The sequence below is a fragment of the Chenopodium quinoa genome, unplaced genomic scaffold (assembly GCF_001683475.1).
Source record: "Chenopodium quinoa cultivar QQ74 unplaced genomic scaffold, ASM168347v1, whole genome shotgun sequence".
Lineage (NCBI taxonomy): Eukaryota > Viridiplantae > Streptophyta > Magnoliopsida > Caryophyllales > Amaranthaceae > Chenopodium > Chenopodium quinoa.
Genome location: NW_018744100.1, coordinates 12,328 through 31,032, shown reverse-complemented (window position 1 = coordinate 31,032; position 18,705 = coordinate 12,328). Strand labels below are relative to the sequence as shown.

General features: G+C 36.7%; 1 protein-coding gene and 1 long non-coding RNA gene across 2 annotated transcripts; both read right to left on the bottom strand.

The window, feature by feature from the left end:
• Window positions 1–840: 840 nt before the first annotated feature.
• On the bottom strand, window positions 841–1,980 carry LOC110692242. Its single transcript, XR_002505437.1, has 3 exons — window positions 1,729–1,980; window positions 1,204–1,279; window positions 841–852 (listed from the first exon to the last, which is right to left on the bottom strand). It is a non-coding gene; the product is annotated as an uncharacterized LOC110692242 (long non-coding RNA).
• Window positions 1,981–4,285: 2,305 nt separating this feature from the next.
• On the bottom strand, window positions 4,286–5,553 carry LOC110692367 (hydroxyproline O-galactosyltransferase GALT3-like). Its single transcript, XM_021869372.1, has one exon. It carries the CDS (start codon window positions 5,438–5,440, stop codon window positions 4,439–4,441), a length of 1,002 nt encoding a protein of 333 aa, XP_021725064.1. The 5' UTR covers window positions 5,441–5,553; the 3' UTR covers window positions 4,286–4,438.
• Window positions 5,554–18,705: the final 13,152 nt, after the last annotated feature.

Below are 18,705 nucleotides of genomic sequence, written 5' to 3'. Positions count from 1 at the left end.
ATTACCTTCAACATCTATTGCATGCTCTTATATATGTAATATTAATCAAATCAACTACAACTCCTCCGAAAACTAATAGACTAATATACATAACCCAATTGCATGTTAAAGAAGAAGCAAGTACGAAGAGAGAGAAAAGAAGAAGGATAGACTGTGTAATAGCATCTGATTTTAGGGAAAAAGAAAAAGGGAAGAAGGACAAAAAAGCTGAAAAGCAATGAAAATTAGAATACAATGGCAAGACCGTTAAAAATATAACTCAGAGCCACAAGGCAGTTTACTAAACAGAGATTCATATAAAATAGCTACACGTGTACAACATGTTATAAATTAAATAGTTTCAACATCAAAAACGGCAAAAAAAAGGTAAAAAAAAAAAAAGGCAATTTGATTAATAATCTGTAATTGCAGCAAAATGAAGGATATTCAAGCTATCAAAAGGCTCCATTCTCAACCAATAAGCAACATAAATGCTAAAAAAAAACTATCATCAAGATTGACATCCTTTCCCTCTCCATAATCTTCTCTATACATAGAATTTATTCCCTAATTATATCTAATTAATTTCCAAATCCCAAGCTACTCATAACTAACATATAAAGATACTGCCAAAAGAGCCCCTCCCCTAGTTCCCCTTAAATCAGTTTACTGCATAACATCAATGAGTAAAGAACTGATTATTTACCTCTCCCTTTTTCCTTAGATTCGGTAGAATCAGCTCCAGAAGTGGAATTCCCTGAACTTCTCCCACATGCAAAATTCTGGAAATTATAATAGGTGTAAAAACTGAATTATCACATATTAAAACAGAGATTAATTTTTCACACATAATTTAAATTAATATGCAAAATTCTGGAAATTATAGTAGGTGTAAAATTTCTGTTTTACTTCATCTAACGAAATAATCTAATTGAATTTTATTAGTCATAAACCTCAGTTGCAACAATCTTATATTTCCTCATTTCGGCACAAATCTCAAGCATGCAAAACTGCAAACAGCAGCCAAAAAATCTAATTATCGCCATTGTTAAACCTCATCCTCCCCTGTCAGACCTCCAACATCAATTGCATGTTCTTATATGATATTACACTTTTTAATCTAAATTACCTCAACCAAATGTAAAAAGAAAACCTAAAATTGATTTGATTTGATTTAATTTGAACTTGAATAGAGTTAATCAATTATGAATTCAGAATTAGTACCTTCACAACAGATACACCCAACTCACTGACACCTTCAAACCCGAGTGAATTTCTCCAGGAATACCGCAAAATAACCCTGAAAGAAACAATCGGAATCAGTTAAATTCAAAGAGTAATCAGGGGTAACTGTACATATTAATGATAGTGGATTAGGAGATGCATGTATTCATATGAGTGAAACCAGTAAAATATAAACCCAAATCAGTAAAATTCAAATGATTTAAACACACTCGTTAATCATTTCCGGGCTTGGATCGGGAAGGAAAAGGGGATTTCGCGGGTGGGGGATGTTTTAAGCTAATTTTGCATTATCAAAGAAAAAGAATTGAAACCAGTAAAATTCAAAACTCAAATAATAAGTAAACAAATATATATATATACACTAAATCGCCTCATCTAAACTTCAATGACGAACAAAAAGAAGAATACCAAAATTAAAAGAAAAGGCAAGCAATTACGAAAAAAAAAAACCCAAAATTAAAATTCAAAATAAACGAAGAGAAAGAAAAAAACACACTAAATCACCTAATATAAGCTTCAATGGCGAACAAAGAGAAGAAAACCAAATTGAAAGCTTCAATGGCGAACAAAGAGAAGAAAACCAAATTGAAAGAAGAAGCAAGTACAGAGAGAGAATCAACAGTAAAAACCAAAATAGAAGAAGAGAGAGAAAGAGAGTGAAGCAAATGAGTGATGGTGAGGGAAAAATGGAAAGCAAGAACAACAAGAATGGCGGTGGCAAAACTGTGAAACAAACCCCAGACGAAGGGTAGTACCGTCCGCGCACTGTCCTACTGTTCCTAGGGAACTGTGCCGGGTGGTCTACTGATATTTAAAGAGTTAATTAATTAATTATTATTATTATTATTATTATTATTATTATAATAAACACCTACAAAGTCAAACGATTTACAAGAAATTAGTGGGAAGCCGAGATACAATCTGGGCCCCCACCCCCTCTAGCTATAGCGAACCCAATCCTGTTAAAGATGTGAGCAGCCGCACGAGCACCAATATCCTGAGTCCTAGCGAACGCCTGAACCCACTTCAGCAATGCAACAACATCTTTCTCTAATTCCCCCAATGAAGAAAAGGAGAAAGGGAGAAAATCATAGCCAATAGCCCTGCAACGCGCCCCATACTTGTCTCGCTTCCGCTGAGCCGCAGCCGCCACAACACGACCAGGAACGAAGTCAGACAACCCAGATTGAGTCAATGGAGAAGGACCCCGTCAAGTCAACACATACATCTAGGCCTCTATCCCAGGAGTAAAGCAACACATCTGTTGGCCGAAGAGCCCCGTCGTTCCCTCCAGTCAACCCAACTTTGACCTCCTTCCTTGCAGAAATCCCAGAGCGGAAACAAATATCAACAAGGGTATCACGAACAACGTTGTGCTTGTTTAATACCCACCATCCCAGCACAAGACACTGCATGATCCCCATAAATATCCCCAGCAAAAACCCTTGAGCAAATTCAACTCATCTAGATCACTAGGTGTAACTTACAACTCAAATGGATTCCGGTAAAATAAGTTTGTAAAAAACTATTTCAACAAAAATAGTTCAAGGATTAAGAATTGTTACTCCAAGTTCGATTTACAATTTACAACATGATTAAAAATTCGGCATCGCCCAAATTAGGAAGAACTTTTTCCAACCAACCCAAGAAATTTGGGCCAATCTAGATTGCACTTAGCCGTAACGCCAAAATAGCCTTTTGCAAACACATAATATTGCCAAAAATCTAACAAAGCCCAATGTTTTTTGCCTGATTCCAACTAAATTTGTCAAGTTAGGCCGATTGGGCCAAGATACTATTGGTATTAATGCCTATATTTTCCATAAAATTGCTTATTCTACCTCCTTTTCATATCAGTGTAACATTTTGACATAAAGTGTGAGAATAAACTATAAAGCGTTTAATCATTGTAAATAATATAAAACTGAAGGTTTTACATTGGTCTACATTTTCTATATAAATTTCGTACACACATCATGTGCATATGCAGACCTAAAACGTGTCAAGAAATTGGAATTTGTTATATACACCCGGGTGCACTGTACACCCATAAGTATTTCGTTTTCATTTTTTTTTATTTAATCATCAAATGAAGAGCAAAAACTAACCTTGAGTTAGTTGAGTGTACGGTGCACCCAGGTGTATATAACAATCTCTCTCAAGAAACGAATATGTGGACCTCGGTGAGTAATAAAGCGATGATAAATTTAAAATTTTAACGAGACAGGGATGAGGATAAAAATTTTAGGGAGAGTTGGGCAGGGGCGGAACCAGGGGGGCTGGGTGGGCCTTGGCCTCCCCCTTGGTTTAAGTTATCTAATAAATATTGCATTAATTTATGTTAGTTGTAATATAGATGAGTTGGTCTTCGGTGAAAATATGGAGATCTTTTTCTAGCTCTAAATTCAAACCTTCTCCCTAACATATATTTTTTTGGTCTCATTTTTTTTTCTTCATATTTCAATATACTCCATATTATTTTTATACGAGACATATTACTACATATATTACGCTTAGCCCCCTTATTAAAAAATTCCGGTTCCGCAGTTGGGGGATGCATTCGCTCCCAACCCGCCCCTTAACCTCACCTTTGTATAAGGTTATAGTAAAACTTAAGCATGACAATTCATGTGAAACTTGCATTATAATCTGCAACTTGTCACGTTTTAGGCCTGCATCCACCCTCACCATATGGTTTGACACCTTACCACCGTCGTTGAGTTTGTTACGTTAGCACTAACGCAAAAGTCCTCTTAAGTCACAACTTAAAGCAAGCTCATTATTTTATTCATTTTTGTTTTCGTCTTGATTCAACGATTTATTAAGTTTGACAATCAATTGCAAATTTGCAATTAATATAGCTAAACATTTATTATTATCAAGAATGAACTTAATTAACGCTATGATTGTATATACTCTACTACTCTTGTTAATATACACAGGATATGTCGTCTATAAAATTTGAGTATACTGAGGTTGTAGACAATTTTACATAGTAACTACTATCTTAAATTTAAGAGACTCTTAAATTAAATCCTTCATTTTATTATCTTAAGGGCTCTGTAAATAGAAGTACAAAAGTTATCATCTCAAAATTGTAATAAAAATTTATGTATAGTTATCAAAATATACTCAAAGGGTTGCTACATCAACAAATGGGCAGAAATAAATGAAAAGAATGACCAAAATCATAGTTTTAAAAAAAAAATCCATCTTAAGGTATATGATACATTTTAGATGGCTTGAGATTCTTGGTAGCATTGAAATATTCCAATGTCTTGATCCACTTCTCTTGTGTCTTCAAAAGATGAACAGCAATTGTATCCGGCCATAGTTCATGGGTACACCCCGTGCGAGGCTCCGGGTAATTGTACATCGACCACTTAGCATTAAATCGGTTCTTACCACGATGCCCATTTCGCATCCAGTCTCCAAATATTTTATCTTCCGGACCCTCCAGATGGGCTTTCGGAATATCTGATTCCTTGATCCATTCCGCTATGTCCCATGATACCAAATATCCCATTCCGGACATATAATTAACAAACGGGTCCATACTAGGACACGGGATAACATATCCATAGTACAAGTCCTCCCTAGGCAAAGGCCTTAAAGACTTGACCAAATTATCCAACCTAAAATACGTGTCGTCGTCGGTTTTTAAAACATAATGGTAAGGAGGGTATGGACCCTCATTGTTATTAAATATATTAGGGAGACTTGAAAAATAAGTGTAAGTCTTACCCTTATTCATGTTTTCCGAACAATTAAGGATGATAATATCATTATAACGCATAATCTCTAGGGCAACAAGCACTTTTTGATCTTCCTTTGTTAAGTTGCAAAACACAAACTTCAAATCTACTCTAGCACCCTCCGGCGATTGCGTTCCGTAGATCATCCTTAGGAAATGTCGCTTGTGATATTGATCCGGTAACGTTAAAATCCCTACAAGAACTCGAATCTCATCATCCGAAGGAGATGACTTGATTGTACGTAAAGAAAGCGGAAATGAATCCAATGACGACGAGTTAGAAAGAAGAGAAGGCGCTCTAGAGAAAGCACATTTGCTTAGATTTAACAAGCTCTCGTATCTAATTTCATTGATTGAAGCTAAAGTACAAAGAAAACAAATGATGAAGAAACAAGAAATGATAAATCTTTTACCATTACTTTGCTTTGGTGTAACATTATTTGTAATTATCGATGGTTTCATATTGAAAAAATGTGAATATTCTTGGTTTTTGAGGGTTGTTATAAACTTTATAATTGGGGTTATAGGATGAAAAACTGAGTTTGAAAATGTGATTGGAAGTTATAAAATGAAATAAGAGCTTGTTTCTCGTTGCTATAAACGAGTTAAGGTCGTTTCTTGATGTTAAAACAACCAATTTGCTTTAATTTGACTTTTGTTAACTTAAAAAGTAAGTAGTCAAGGAGGATACGGGCCTAATTTAGGGGGTTATGCATGTGCCCCTTAGTGTCCATATTAAAGTAGCGTGTGGAGATTGTTATGTTAAAAAAAGGTTTAAAGTTGGAGTGTTGAAATATGCATGAGGTTAATTAGTAAATTTGGTAAATTTATAAAGTATTGGAGATTTCGAATCGAATTTTATGTTACCTGATTTTTTTTATTGTTTGCAATGAAGGGGTATTTTTTGTGAGACATGTTCCTTTGATGTAAATAATAAGAAATTGAGGTAGTATGTCACTATTCTTAATTTACATTTTCATGTAAATAAAAATGATATAAAATATTTGATAAAGTATAAAACATATTTCTTAGGCTCAACCATCAGCTTAAGCTTTTGGTTGATGACGTAGCCGTGGAGGTGATCTCTATAAGCTTGACTAGAGTCCATCATGCTCATCATCTCGAAAAAGTATTGGGTGAACGTTCAAGCATGGTTTTTGGTCTGGGCCCCAACTTTTGGCCTAAAATTTGGTTAAAATGAAATTGGACTCCAACCATGTGATTTTAAACCTAAGTATTGATTTTTAGGCCCGGCCATTTTGGCCCAATCCTTAATTGTTCCACCCCCACCCCACCCCCTAAAGCACGATTCGGCACATTGTTGTTTACCTCTAGGCTAAGGTGAAAATAAACAAAATGAAATAAAATGGAAAATTTCTTATCTTGTTTGTGTTTCGAAAAGGTATATACTCCGTATTATGTAGTACGTAGTATTTCAAAATGGAAAGAGTAATACCAAACACTTCAAATGGACAAAACAATGTCTCACTAGTAAAATGTCTTACGGAGTAGTTCTGATCTTTTCCTTACACTTTTATAAAAGAGCTTTAAACAATGATTGTAATTCTTGTACAAGAGTGTATTTGAAGATAATTGAAAGATGCAAGCTTGGAAAACGAATCTATCGTCCATCATTAATTAAGATCCCTTATATTCACTTTCCGAATCCCCCCTTATCCTGATCGTCTCAAATTAGTGACATCTTTATTCCCAATGTTATTCCCTTGTAGTCTTGTACTGTATATTGGTTACAACCACTAGTGATGTATCAATAATGTAAAGTACTCTTAATGTAATTTTATCTAATACACTTTGTATAATTAAAGTTTTTATTAATTTTCAAAATTATGCGTATTCACGAGCAAAACTTAAAACTTAAAATAACAAGAATCAAAGAAAGCATAAGATGGTCTTTTGTGCTCCAATCAAGTTCCATAAAAATGTAGGCAAGTATAGTTTCTTAAACGTGCAAAATGCAATAGATCAAGGCAATTTGGCAATTTGTATGTTTTAAGGATGCGCACCTCTATTCTAATCTAATCTAAATCTAAAAATCTCAAAACGTAAGACTAAGTCTAAAAATGAAGAAAAGTGTAAAAGATTTTAAGAAAGTGGCGTATTACCTAATTAATACTAGTACTCCGTATTAAAACTAGTACTCCGTATAAGGTTTTCAACTTTCCAAGTATTAAGTTAAATCGATTATTATGGAGTAACCAAGTCAAACTCTTTTTTTTTTTTTTTTTCTTCTTTTTCATACGTACTCCCTATTTTTTTGCCCTATTTGACTATGCGCGGTCTCCAAGACGCATTTTAAAACGTTTATATCTTTATTTCCATATACGTAAAAATTATAAAAACATGATATTAATAAAATATACAATGAGACAAATCTAACTAGACCACTCATGACTATATTATCTTTTATAGATTAACGGTAAATTATGGTCAAAATTTTCAAATTTTACCCAAAAAATGTAATGGTGCAAAAATAAAGGGACAGAGGGAGTAATTTGTTATTTTCTTTTACTCTCTCCGTTTTTAAATATTTGCTATATTTCCTTATTTAGAAAGATTTTACAATATTTAATTCATTTTCCTCAACTAGTGGTCCCAACATAAATCATATTTTATTACTCCGTAATTTCATATTCTCTCTCCTCCAATTCTTTCAACTACTTTTGTTTTTTACAATTTTTTATTCTTCCACCAACCCCACTACTTCCATATTTTATTACTTTCTCCAATTACTCTTAAACTCCTCGCATGAAGAAATGGTACAAGTATTTTAAAAAGGAGGGAGTAGTTTTTTTGGGTCTTCTGTTAAGTCATAAAGTCAACGTTTTATGAATCAGGTATTTTTGCATTGCATCAACACGGTTTCATGGTTGACTTTGTCTACTAAGTGTTATATAACATACTTAGACTAGACTTTAATTTTCACGAGCAAATACTACGAAGTATTAGGATTGTAAAGACTAAGGAGAATCTATGATACACTTGCCTTTATTTAAGTTGGTCTATGTACTCTAGTAAACTCGTTTTTTCACAAGGAGATCTTGACTTCTTGCATTGATGGAAAATGTACGTGCGGTTATATTACATTTGAGGTTTATGGATGAACAAAACTGATGATAAAAAAAGAGTACGTGAAAGATGTAGCGCAAAAGGCACAAGTGTGTGTGTTAATTTGCAAAAAATGAATCTAAACATTCTTAAATAGGCAATAAGGCTCTTTATAGCAATTTTAATTTGTGTTAAACAGTACTTAAAAAGAAAATTGAGGGAGTAAAATCTTTCATTAGTGCGTAAAAATCCTTAGCTAACGTATGTCTAAAAGTGTGACAAAAACTTTTTTCTTAATGCATTCACAAGTGTAGTATACAGAGTATATTACAATATAATATGCATTATTCAGTGCCAAAACGCGTAAATGCATTCTACATAGAAATAAAACATACGGAATATAATTCGCAGTATAATAAAACTCTAATTAATGCACTAAACATGAACAATTGGTGTAATATGCATGTGAAGTATCTAGTAACAACAAATGAAACTATGAACTCAACTATTATTAGCTCATATGTCTGCATCCGAAAAAAACAAGTTACTATATCATATATCACTAATAAATAAAGCCGGTCTTGCAGCCAGGCCACGAGACAGCAACACTTGACATTCTAGTTTTTCGCCAAGTGTCGCGCCACGTAGGAGATAAATAGGTATTATTGTGACACATATGATGCTAAGTAAGCGATTTTTGGATAGATTTTTTAAGATAAAATTGTTGGATAGAGTTTTATTATCGATAAAATTCTAATGTTTCATGTATAAAATTAAAATTAATCATAACTTTTAATAAATATCCTATAACTCAATGCTATTCTCATCATCAAATTTGTTTTAAAAAGTTCTTTAAAATAAGATTCATTTATAATATATTTAATCACAAACTTTTATACGTAGCTGGCCAAACCGTGTCACCAACCATTACAAGATCAGAGTTACTTCGTTAGTGGTATAGGGGTTACTTGGTTAGTGTTATAGTAGTGGTTAATTACTCAATCAGTGTTATAGATAGGGGTTACTTAGTCAGTGTTAGAGGTTACTCAGTTAGTATTACAGAGGTTACTCACTTAGTATTTCAGGGGTTACTCGATCAATTTTATAGGGGTTACTTTGTCCAGCCAGATGATGTTGTGGTTAGCAGCATATAAAATGCATTGCTATTTAATTTATGTAAAAAAAATATTATAGAATCAGTAAAAAAATTAGTAAAAATAATTTTAGTTTGGTAAAAATACTTTCAGTTCAGTGAAAATAATTTGAGTTTAATAAAAGTAATTTCAAGACAATAATGACATAGATATCTATTTACAAACAAAACTACACAAAGTACACTCCATATGATATCATATATCTAAATATCCTACATTATCAGAACGAATTATTCGATTGTATTTAACATTCAAGTAAAAATGTTATCTCAAAATTTTATTAACCATCTGGGCATCGTCCGGAAAATTAGTCATTAATAAATAAAGCCAGTCTCACAGCCAGGCCACGAGACAACGACACTTGACATTTAATTTTTCGCCAAATATCATGCCACTTAGGTGACAAATAAGTATTATTGTGACACATATGATGCTAAATAAGCGAATTTTGGGTATATTTTTTTAAGATAAAAATGTTGTATAGAGTTTTATTATCGATATACTTCTAATATTTTTTATTTACGAAATTAATCATAACTTTCAATAAAAATCCAATAACTCGGTTCTATTTCCATCATAAAATTCGTTTTTAAAAGTTCTTTAAAATAAGATCCATTTATTATGTATTTAATTTATTTAAAAAATAATACAGAATTAATAAAATCTATTTACAAACAAAACTACAAAAAATACACTATTTATGATATCATATGTCTAAATTTATTGCATTATCAAAAGGCATTATGTGCCCATATTTAACATTCAAGCCAAAAGTTTATATATCTTAAGATTTTATCAACAATCTTGATATCGCCCGGACACAAAACTAGTTAATGGTTAAAGTTATTCCATGACAAACATAAAACACAGAAAATATTGCAAGTAGAAGAAAATGAAATAATGAAGTTTGAAATACATTCCATCCATCAAGAGTTAAAATTCTACAATAATAGTTGTCCTTACCATTGAAATTGTGAATATACTTCGTATATGGCAGTATCCAGTATCCAATATCCATGCCAAAAAATTCCTAGCTAAGAACAAATTGTTTTAATTAGATGATAATAGTGGTGAATCTTTATTGGGCCTTGCCAAGTGCAACAAGGGTCTCATTCTATATCAGATACTAGATAGTAATAGGTACTTAGGTAGTGTATCCGTTGGAGCAAATTAAAAATGCAAATAAGTCGATGATACCATTGCGTATGCAAAAATGTCTTAGGGGTATTCCCATAAAAACTACGGACCTTTGAGTGTACAAGTAATTTATGATTATAAGAGCCCGTAGAAGAAAATAGAGCCTTAATTATTTATTAGTTAAATCCATGTTATAAATTAAGAACAAATTACTTTTTCTTTATATTTTAAAAAATGATATATTTCTCGGTTACTCCTTGTTTTCATATATTGGTTTTATTATTGTTACAATAGATGTGAAGATCTTAGACTTTTTCCGACATGTAATGAACGAAGGACCTACTTAGTACTTATAAAGTTAAATGATTATGAGTCATTGAGTCATATAGTTGGTCTTTCAACCAAGTCATTTAAACAATAAAGAAAAAACAAACATTTGCAAATTTTCTCAACAACTATTAACTACTATTATTGGTAATATATCAAAACAATCACGATGAACTCGTTGGGAATCTTGGGTGTCTCATACTTGTTCTTGTTCCTAGCTACTCCCTCTGTCCCTATTTTATTGTCCCATTTGACTATACACGGTCTTCAAGACGCGTCTTAAAACGTCTATATTTTTATGTCCATACACGTGAAAATTATAAAAACGTGATATTAATAAAATAAACAACAAAACGAATTTAACAAGACCACTCATATTATCGTTTATAGATTAACGGTAATTTATGGTCAAAGTTTTTAAAATTTGACCCAAAAAATGATAATGGGACAAAAATAAAGGGACAGAGGAAGTAGTTTGTATTTCATTTGGGACTTTCAAACGGTTTGGCCGTCTAAACAACAATAGTGGTTCCATCTAACCCACCTTATAGCAAGAGGGGGCATGTGTCCTTGCTTGATGGATTATAAAAATAATATACGACGTGACTCGACATATATTATAGTGATTGCTAATAATAGATAGATTAGTGATTTAGTGGTTGTGCGGCGGATGTATCAAGTAAGGCTTTGTGTAGTTAGTTGGGGATTCAGTTTTTCTTTTTGAGAATATGATCCAATCATTCCAACTAGAGTTTATTAGTAGTGAGGATCTCTTACCTTCTCTCCTACTTTTTAATGGCCTAACCCTTATGTATAGGACTAAGAAAAATGTAAGAGTTAAAGTCTAATCATAGACTCATAGTTATTTTCCTTACCATAAAAATAATATGTGATAAAGAGTTCGTAAATGTTTATGTGGATTGCTAAACATCGCCCGCAAATCTCCACATAAAGCCCACAAATCTATATTGAATTTACCTTATTGCCCTAAACCTAAAATAAAAAAATCTAACCCATACCCACACTCTAATTACTCGAAAATACGGCAATGTTGAGGCGGCAAGGTAAGGACTTGGCGGCCACAGCGGCGGAGGGAAGGACGGCTCACGGTGGCAGGGTTTTTTTCAAAAAAAAAAAATTAAAAAAAAAACTAGAAGTGGTGGGGCGCCTGGCCAGGACGCCCAGCCCCTGGTGGTGGCGTCTGCTCCAACCGCCGGAACCAGGGGACTGGCGTCTGGGACGCCTAGCCACGGTTGTGGCGTTTTCCAGAGGCGCCACCGCCGTGGCTGGGCGTCCAGGTCAGACGCCAGCCCCCTGGTTCCGGCGGCCGGAGCAGACGCCACCACCAGGGGCTGGGCGTCCTGGCCAGGCGCCCCACCACTTCTGGTTTTTTTTTTTTTTTTTTTTTTTGTCTAATATTTTTTTTTTTTTGGAAAATCAGAATTCTTTTGTTAATGTTTAATATTTTTGTTTTATGTGTTAATGTTTTTATTTCTAATATATATATTTTTTTTTGAAAATCAGAATTTTTTGCGTTAATGTTTAATTTTTTTTGTTAATGTTTAATTTTTTTTTGTTTTATGTGTTAATTTTTCATATGTGTTAATTTTTTTGTATGTGGTAATTTTTTGTGTTAATTAATAGTGTCTAAATTTTTTACATTATGTAAAATTTTTATTTGTAAATTTCATTTCTATATATAATTTACACATACAAAATTAAACATAATTTTATTAACACATATTTAAAACATAATTTCAAATTAAAACATTTTTTTTTTGAACTTATTAACACATATTTAATTTCAAATTTATCAAAGTTAAAAAACCAAAAAAAAAAAACAAAAAAACAAAAACTTTAAATAAAATTTAAAAAAATTACAAAAAGTTTAAATAAAATTACAAAAAAAAGAAAAAAAAAATCAAAAAGTAGGGGCGGCGTCTGGCCAGGACGCCACAGCCATGGTGGCGGCGTCCTTGCCAGGCGCCACTGCCACGGTTGCGGCGTCCCGGTCAGACGCCACCGCCGTGGTGGCGGCGTCCTGACCAAACGCCACCCCTACTTTTCGTAATTTTTTCCCCGGATTATCTCGCTTTCCGACGACAATGACGACTCTCCGGTGTCCCTCGGCAATCCACTCCAGCTCCACATTCTTCGTGAGAGTGAATTACAATTTCGGTAAAAATTAGAAAAAGGGCAAAAGAGTCAAAGTAAAAATAATTGTGGGCTTTATGTAGAGATTTGTGGGCGATGTTTAACAAATCCCTATATCCTAAAAGTCACTTCTCACAAGTTCAATTTAAAAAATCTCTTTCAAATTTAATAACAAAATAATATTGGCCACTTTTATAATTTTCGTTTTGATTAGTATTCTAATGATTTTGACTAATATAATTTTTTATATTTCATCCATTTATTTTAAGATGCAATGTTATACATTTTATACTATTCATATGCTTTAATTTGACTAGTTTTCGTGTTTTATATAAATAATTAAGAGAAAACATACATAGTCATATTAAATCTTTATCTTAGTTTTACATTCAAATCAACAACTTTTATTTAAAAAATTATTAATTGATAATTTAAAATATTTATAGTTAAAGTTACGTATTGACGAGCGTGAGGTATAGGTCAAGTGATTAGAGTTTCTCTCCCGATTTCAGGAGATTTTGGGATCTATTCTCATAACACGCCCTTGTGCTCTCTAAACACCAAAAAAAAAGTTACGTATTGACAAACGTGCAAATAAAAATGTTACATCTAAAAAAAAGCGGATGAATATAATTTATTTATCCACCTAAAAATTCTAAATCCATCACTACAGGCTTTAAAATGGTAGGAAATTAGGTAGCTGCAAAAACCCGCCAAATGCCAACCTAAGATAGGTACCTTATTAATTATGGCCCTAATTTACATAAAAACAAGTGTATATTGCGATAATGATGGCATGCTCTTTATATCATGATCTTGTAGTAACACTTACATTATTTTCTTGCATATTTTATTTCTTTGGGTGGGTTAGTGAACTTGAATTGTGTCCACAAATTATTTGAATTGAGCACTAGTCCACAAAATCAACACAAATAAAAGGTCTAACGTAAAGAAAAACACACATACTATGCTTCTTTTTTATGATGTTTTTTGGTGGAGTGACGCTTAATAGCCGTCATGCACACACATATATTACATAATTAACCACTTTCACATTGTGGAACCTGCCACTCGGCCCGGACGAACCATCCGGCCCGACTCGTTTGTAGTTGAAGTAGGTAAACATTGTCGTTTTCCTTGAGCTTTTGCCATCTCTTATCTTCTCACCAATCTCAACTTCCTACAACCCTTATCGTTGTAAGTTGGTTTTTGTGTCCCTTTTCTTCTACTTTTATCTATGCTTTGGTAAATCATACTCAACTACAATTATACTAACATATCTATGAGTCATACTAAAAATAATTGATTCAATCTTGCACTATTTAGTATCGTCGAAACTAATATCAATTTATTTGGACGGTGTACAAAGAGTTATTATGAGAATATTAAAATATAAATGGCATATGATGATCATACATCTTAATTGATTAAAAATCACAACTAAGATTTAAACCAAATAAATTACTTTACATTCTCAATATGGACAAATCCTATGCTGTGTTTTCGGATACACTTAATGTTAGGTGTTTTGGGGTTTTCTGATGTCCTGCGGGAGAGCTACAATTCCGAGACTGGAACCGGACGCCTGTACCTGCAAAATAACGGAGACTCCTGAGAGCTCCGCCTCCAACGGTCAAGTTAGTACCTGATTAAGGAGTAATTAATACAGAAATTAAAGTAATAAGGTCTCTCTAGGTGAGAGTATTTAATGTAGGTAATCTGCTTTGCTAGCGAGATCAGCCGGTTATTAGTGTGTTCCGTAATGTTTCTCCTCCGTTCCGTTAATTATTCGGTCCCTTGATTAATGAGGATTAATCGAGTATTTATAGCCTTGGGAAGCGTGCAACTCTCTAGGTTTAAGGTAAACCTAGGGCCGATCGGGCTTCTAGACTGAAATGGGCCTTGATGGCCGGTTGTCCCATTTGGCATGGGTGGACACGTGGCGTGTCTTAAGTGGTCCGTGGAGGACGCGTGGCGGAACCTGGTTGGTCCACTTGTCAAACGGCGCTTGGTGGATAAAAATCCCCTAATCATTTGCCCCTCACAGGTGGCACGCGACTGGTCACGTGTCGCCTGTGACAGGTGTCGCACGGTGACAGGCGACGGCCCGTTACAGGTGTCACCTTGCAGACGGCCGGGAGATCCTCCCGCCCAAATTTGAATTCGGAAGCGACCCTTCGCCTTCTCATTTTGCCTATAAAAGGAAGTGCTGACTTCGGTCATTTTCACATTTGAGAATTTTTGCGAGAACATTCGGACCCCTGAACTTGATCTGACATTTTCGGACTTTTTCTGCCTACCGCCTGTTCTGACAAGCCGACTGACCCGAACTTTCAGGACTTCATCAACTGTCATCCGTTCAGGTAACTCAGTTCTCTTACTCTTAATTTTCTTTTTATTTTTTGAAATGGCACCATGGAAGCACACGACACGCCCTAAGTTAGTGATCAGCCGGTCACCGGGGACGGCTGAATCTAGGACTAGGAGTGCCGCCTGCCCTTTTCTGGACCCATCTTTGCCCTTTATACAAAGTCCGACTGAATCTGTGTCTATGCAGAACGTGATGGCCAGAACAAAAAAGACTGCTAGAATATCAAACTCAGACGGCTCCTCCCAAAGGGTACTCCTTAGCGAAACATCTGACCAGGCGCCAGATGTGGAACGAGGCGACTGTCAAGCTGACAGTTCTGAGAGAGGGACCAAGGTGTTCCCTTCTCATCTAACCGTGGACATGTCTAATTTACCTTCTGCTCCTTCTAAGGGAGAGGAGGCGGGCCCCTCTAGGAGAGGGGAGGAGTCGTCCTCTTCGGACTCGTCAGGGGACGAGTCCGATTCCAGCTCTTCTGACCATAGTTCTTCTGACCATAGTTCTTCTGACTCAGAAGAAAAACATAACCGCCTACAAGAGGCGAGAAGTTCCCATGCAGTGGAGAAGGGGGATAATTGGGCAGAGCCGTCCGCCTCTTACAGAGAGGAAAACACCCCCTACTACTGCAGGGTGCCCCGGGGCCGGATCGCAACCATGCGAGACAACGTGGCGAGCTTTATTGCTAACCACAAAATGAGCCCGGAGTATTTACTGTTTGTGCCGGATCCAGAAGATACTGTCGTCTGGCCGGCTGGTACCAGCTATGGTGACGGCTGTTTTGGCTGCTATGTGGCGGCCATCAAAGCTGGTCTGCGCTTCCCATTACATCCGGCTGTTCAGCGGATTTTAGATGGGTATGATCTGGGGTTATGGCAGTTAGCCCCCAACTCTTGGGTAAACGTACTCGGCTATGTGGCCGGGTGCGAACTGAACGGGGTGGAGCCAAGTTTTGAGGCTTTCGCCCACATGAACTATCTCAGCCGGACCCCTAAGTCGGGAGGTACCGGCTGGTATCAACTAACAAGCCACAGGGGTTACCTCATGACGAGAGGTAAGGCAAACAAATGGAAGGATTGGCGGAACACCTTCCTTATTATCGAGAGTTCAGACACGGAGCTGAACAAACGTTTTAACAAGTGGAACAGAGATCCGCCTCTTCTTGCAGGCGGCCGCAGCATGCCGCCTGTTCCCCCAAAGGCTAAAAGAGAGATCCTAGACAAAGGACTCTTCAAAGTAGAGACTAGGGTGAACTCTACTTCAGGGGTACGAGAGCAAGTACCCCTACACTGCGTCCCGAGCTTCAAGTGGCTCTATGATGAGTACTTCTTGGCCGCCTGTGGCCTCGGCAGTCGGTGCTCTAGAGGTAGCCGGCCTGACGAATACTCTGTTTTCTCACGCCTTGTTTACTTGGGATTTTTACTAACTTTGCTGTTTATTTCTTTCAGCCGACGCCATGAGTAAAATAACAGCATCTAAGACTGCGGCGGCCATGCTGCGGGTTTCGCTAATGAAGCAGTCGTACGCCGACTCCCCCAGCAAGGAGGCACCCTTGGTAAGCTTTGAAAACTCTTCCCCTTTAAGTTGTATTATGCATATACTAACTCTTTTTGTTTTCAGTCTGGCACTCCAAGGGCTTCTTCCTCGCAACAGCCGGACCCCAAGGCCCGGAGAACGACTGTTGCAAGCTCTCCTGGGTCTTCCAGGAAAACAGTGGCGGCTGAGAAGCAGCCGGCCACTTCTTCAAAAACCCAGGCGGGGCCGCCTAGATGTATGGACACTTGCTTGTAAAAACTCACTCTTGCTTCCTTCTTGATTAGGTCTAACTTGTTTTTCCTTCTGCTTAATGCAGCCGGCCCCCAGGGACTTGACTTGGTTGAGGTAGCCAAGTCAATGGTTAAAGTAGTTCCTCCCTCTGACAGGGAGGCGGTCAAGGGTGCCGGCACCCTTGACCTCGATGGAATTTCGGGGATCCTAGCTGAGGTATACCCTTTTGAAGTTCCAGGACGCCTGTTAACCCTTATGATTGGAAACTGACGCCTGTTTTTCTTTGTACTTAGGCCCTGCTCCGAGTCAACAGCCTTCGCAAGCCGATTGATCGGAAAAACAAAGAGGTAAAGGCCGCAAAGGCTATGGCCGCCTCCAGCTGTGATAAAGCAATGTTTCAAATTGCCCAAAATGAAGTACTGACCATTGATCTTCTTTATTATCAGGCGCAGGCGACCGCCGCTGTTCGGGCTCAGCTAGAGGCGGCCCAAAAGAAGGTTGACGAGCTGGAGGGGACCGTCACCAAATTTAAAGCCGAGCTGAAACCCCTTCGCCAGAAAATGCACTCTTACGAAGCCATGGAGAAATCTTTGGCTAACGTAAAAGAACGCCTGGTGAACCAGGAGAAGAGTCTTACCCAAGAGCTCTCGGACAAGGCCGAGCAAGAAAAACAAGAGCTCGTCCGGGAGATGGTGGAAGACTCCGCCCAAATCCAACGCATGACCTGGGAACGACTGTTCCCCAGTGCCGACTTTGCCTCATGGGAAAGAACGTACCGCCAGTGTTCGGAAATATATAATCAACAGATCCTGGCGGCTGCTGAAGAAGAGGCGATGGACGTTGCGTTGGAGGAGGAAGAGCCTGTTGTGGCGCTTGTGCCACTTGGGGGAAAGGCATCAAAAGATGATGCAGCGAAGGCCGAGTCCAGCAAGAAGAGTGCTGACCAGGCGGCTGCTGCTGATACTGAACTGCCCCCTTCTTAAGCTTTAAGTATATTTTTTCTTTTCACGGCCTGCGTGCCGTTTGCTTTGTAATTACCCGGCCAGGGGGCCGGGGTTTTGAATATTCTGCTGGTCTTTTATGGCCGGCTCATTTTAATCAAATTTTTTGTTTTTGTTCAAATTTGTCTAAGTATTTGAAATTTGCTCACTAGACAGACTGTTGTGTATGGCCGAACGTTAAGACAGGTACAAATAGTAAGTATGCCGCCTATGCCCCTGGACGACTGGTTGTCTGTTTCCAGGATAGATGATCAGTCGGCCATTTAATCAATCGGTATTCGAACTCTTTATTCAATTTGACCAAGTAAATAGAATTACCAAGTAGCCAAGGAATTTAAGTAGGAAAACAAGCGGCGGGTACCGGTTGTTTCCCTTTATTGCCAATGTTGGCCTCTAATTTGTTATTTGTTAACCTAGCAAGAGTATTGGTTGAGAGCCTTTGTTTATTAAAAACAAGTGGACGACTCGTACCTTTTAGGCTCAGTACTAAGTTTGAGTGACTATTAAGTTAACATAGGAGTTACTTAGTCTTCGTCACAATCTTGATTGAGTAGTAAAGGTATCAGGCGGCGTAGGCCGGCTAGACCCCTTGATTTACCAATGTTTGTTGGCTATTTACTCAATAGGTTATCCAGTAGGAATAGGGGTTCGAGTGCCCTTGTTTGTATAAAACAGGCGGACGACTCAAACTTTTTAGGTTCCATACCAAATTTGAAGGAGTGACTATGAGTTAACTTTGGAGTTACTCAGTCGCCG

Excerpts from the sequence above, each read along its gene's own strand:
- LOC110692367 (XM_021869372.1), bottom strand. The coding sequence starts at position 5,440 with ATGAAACCATCGATAATTACAAATAATGTTACACCAAAGCAAAGTAAT.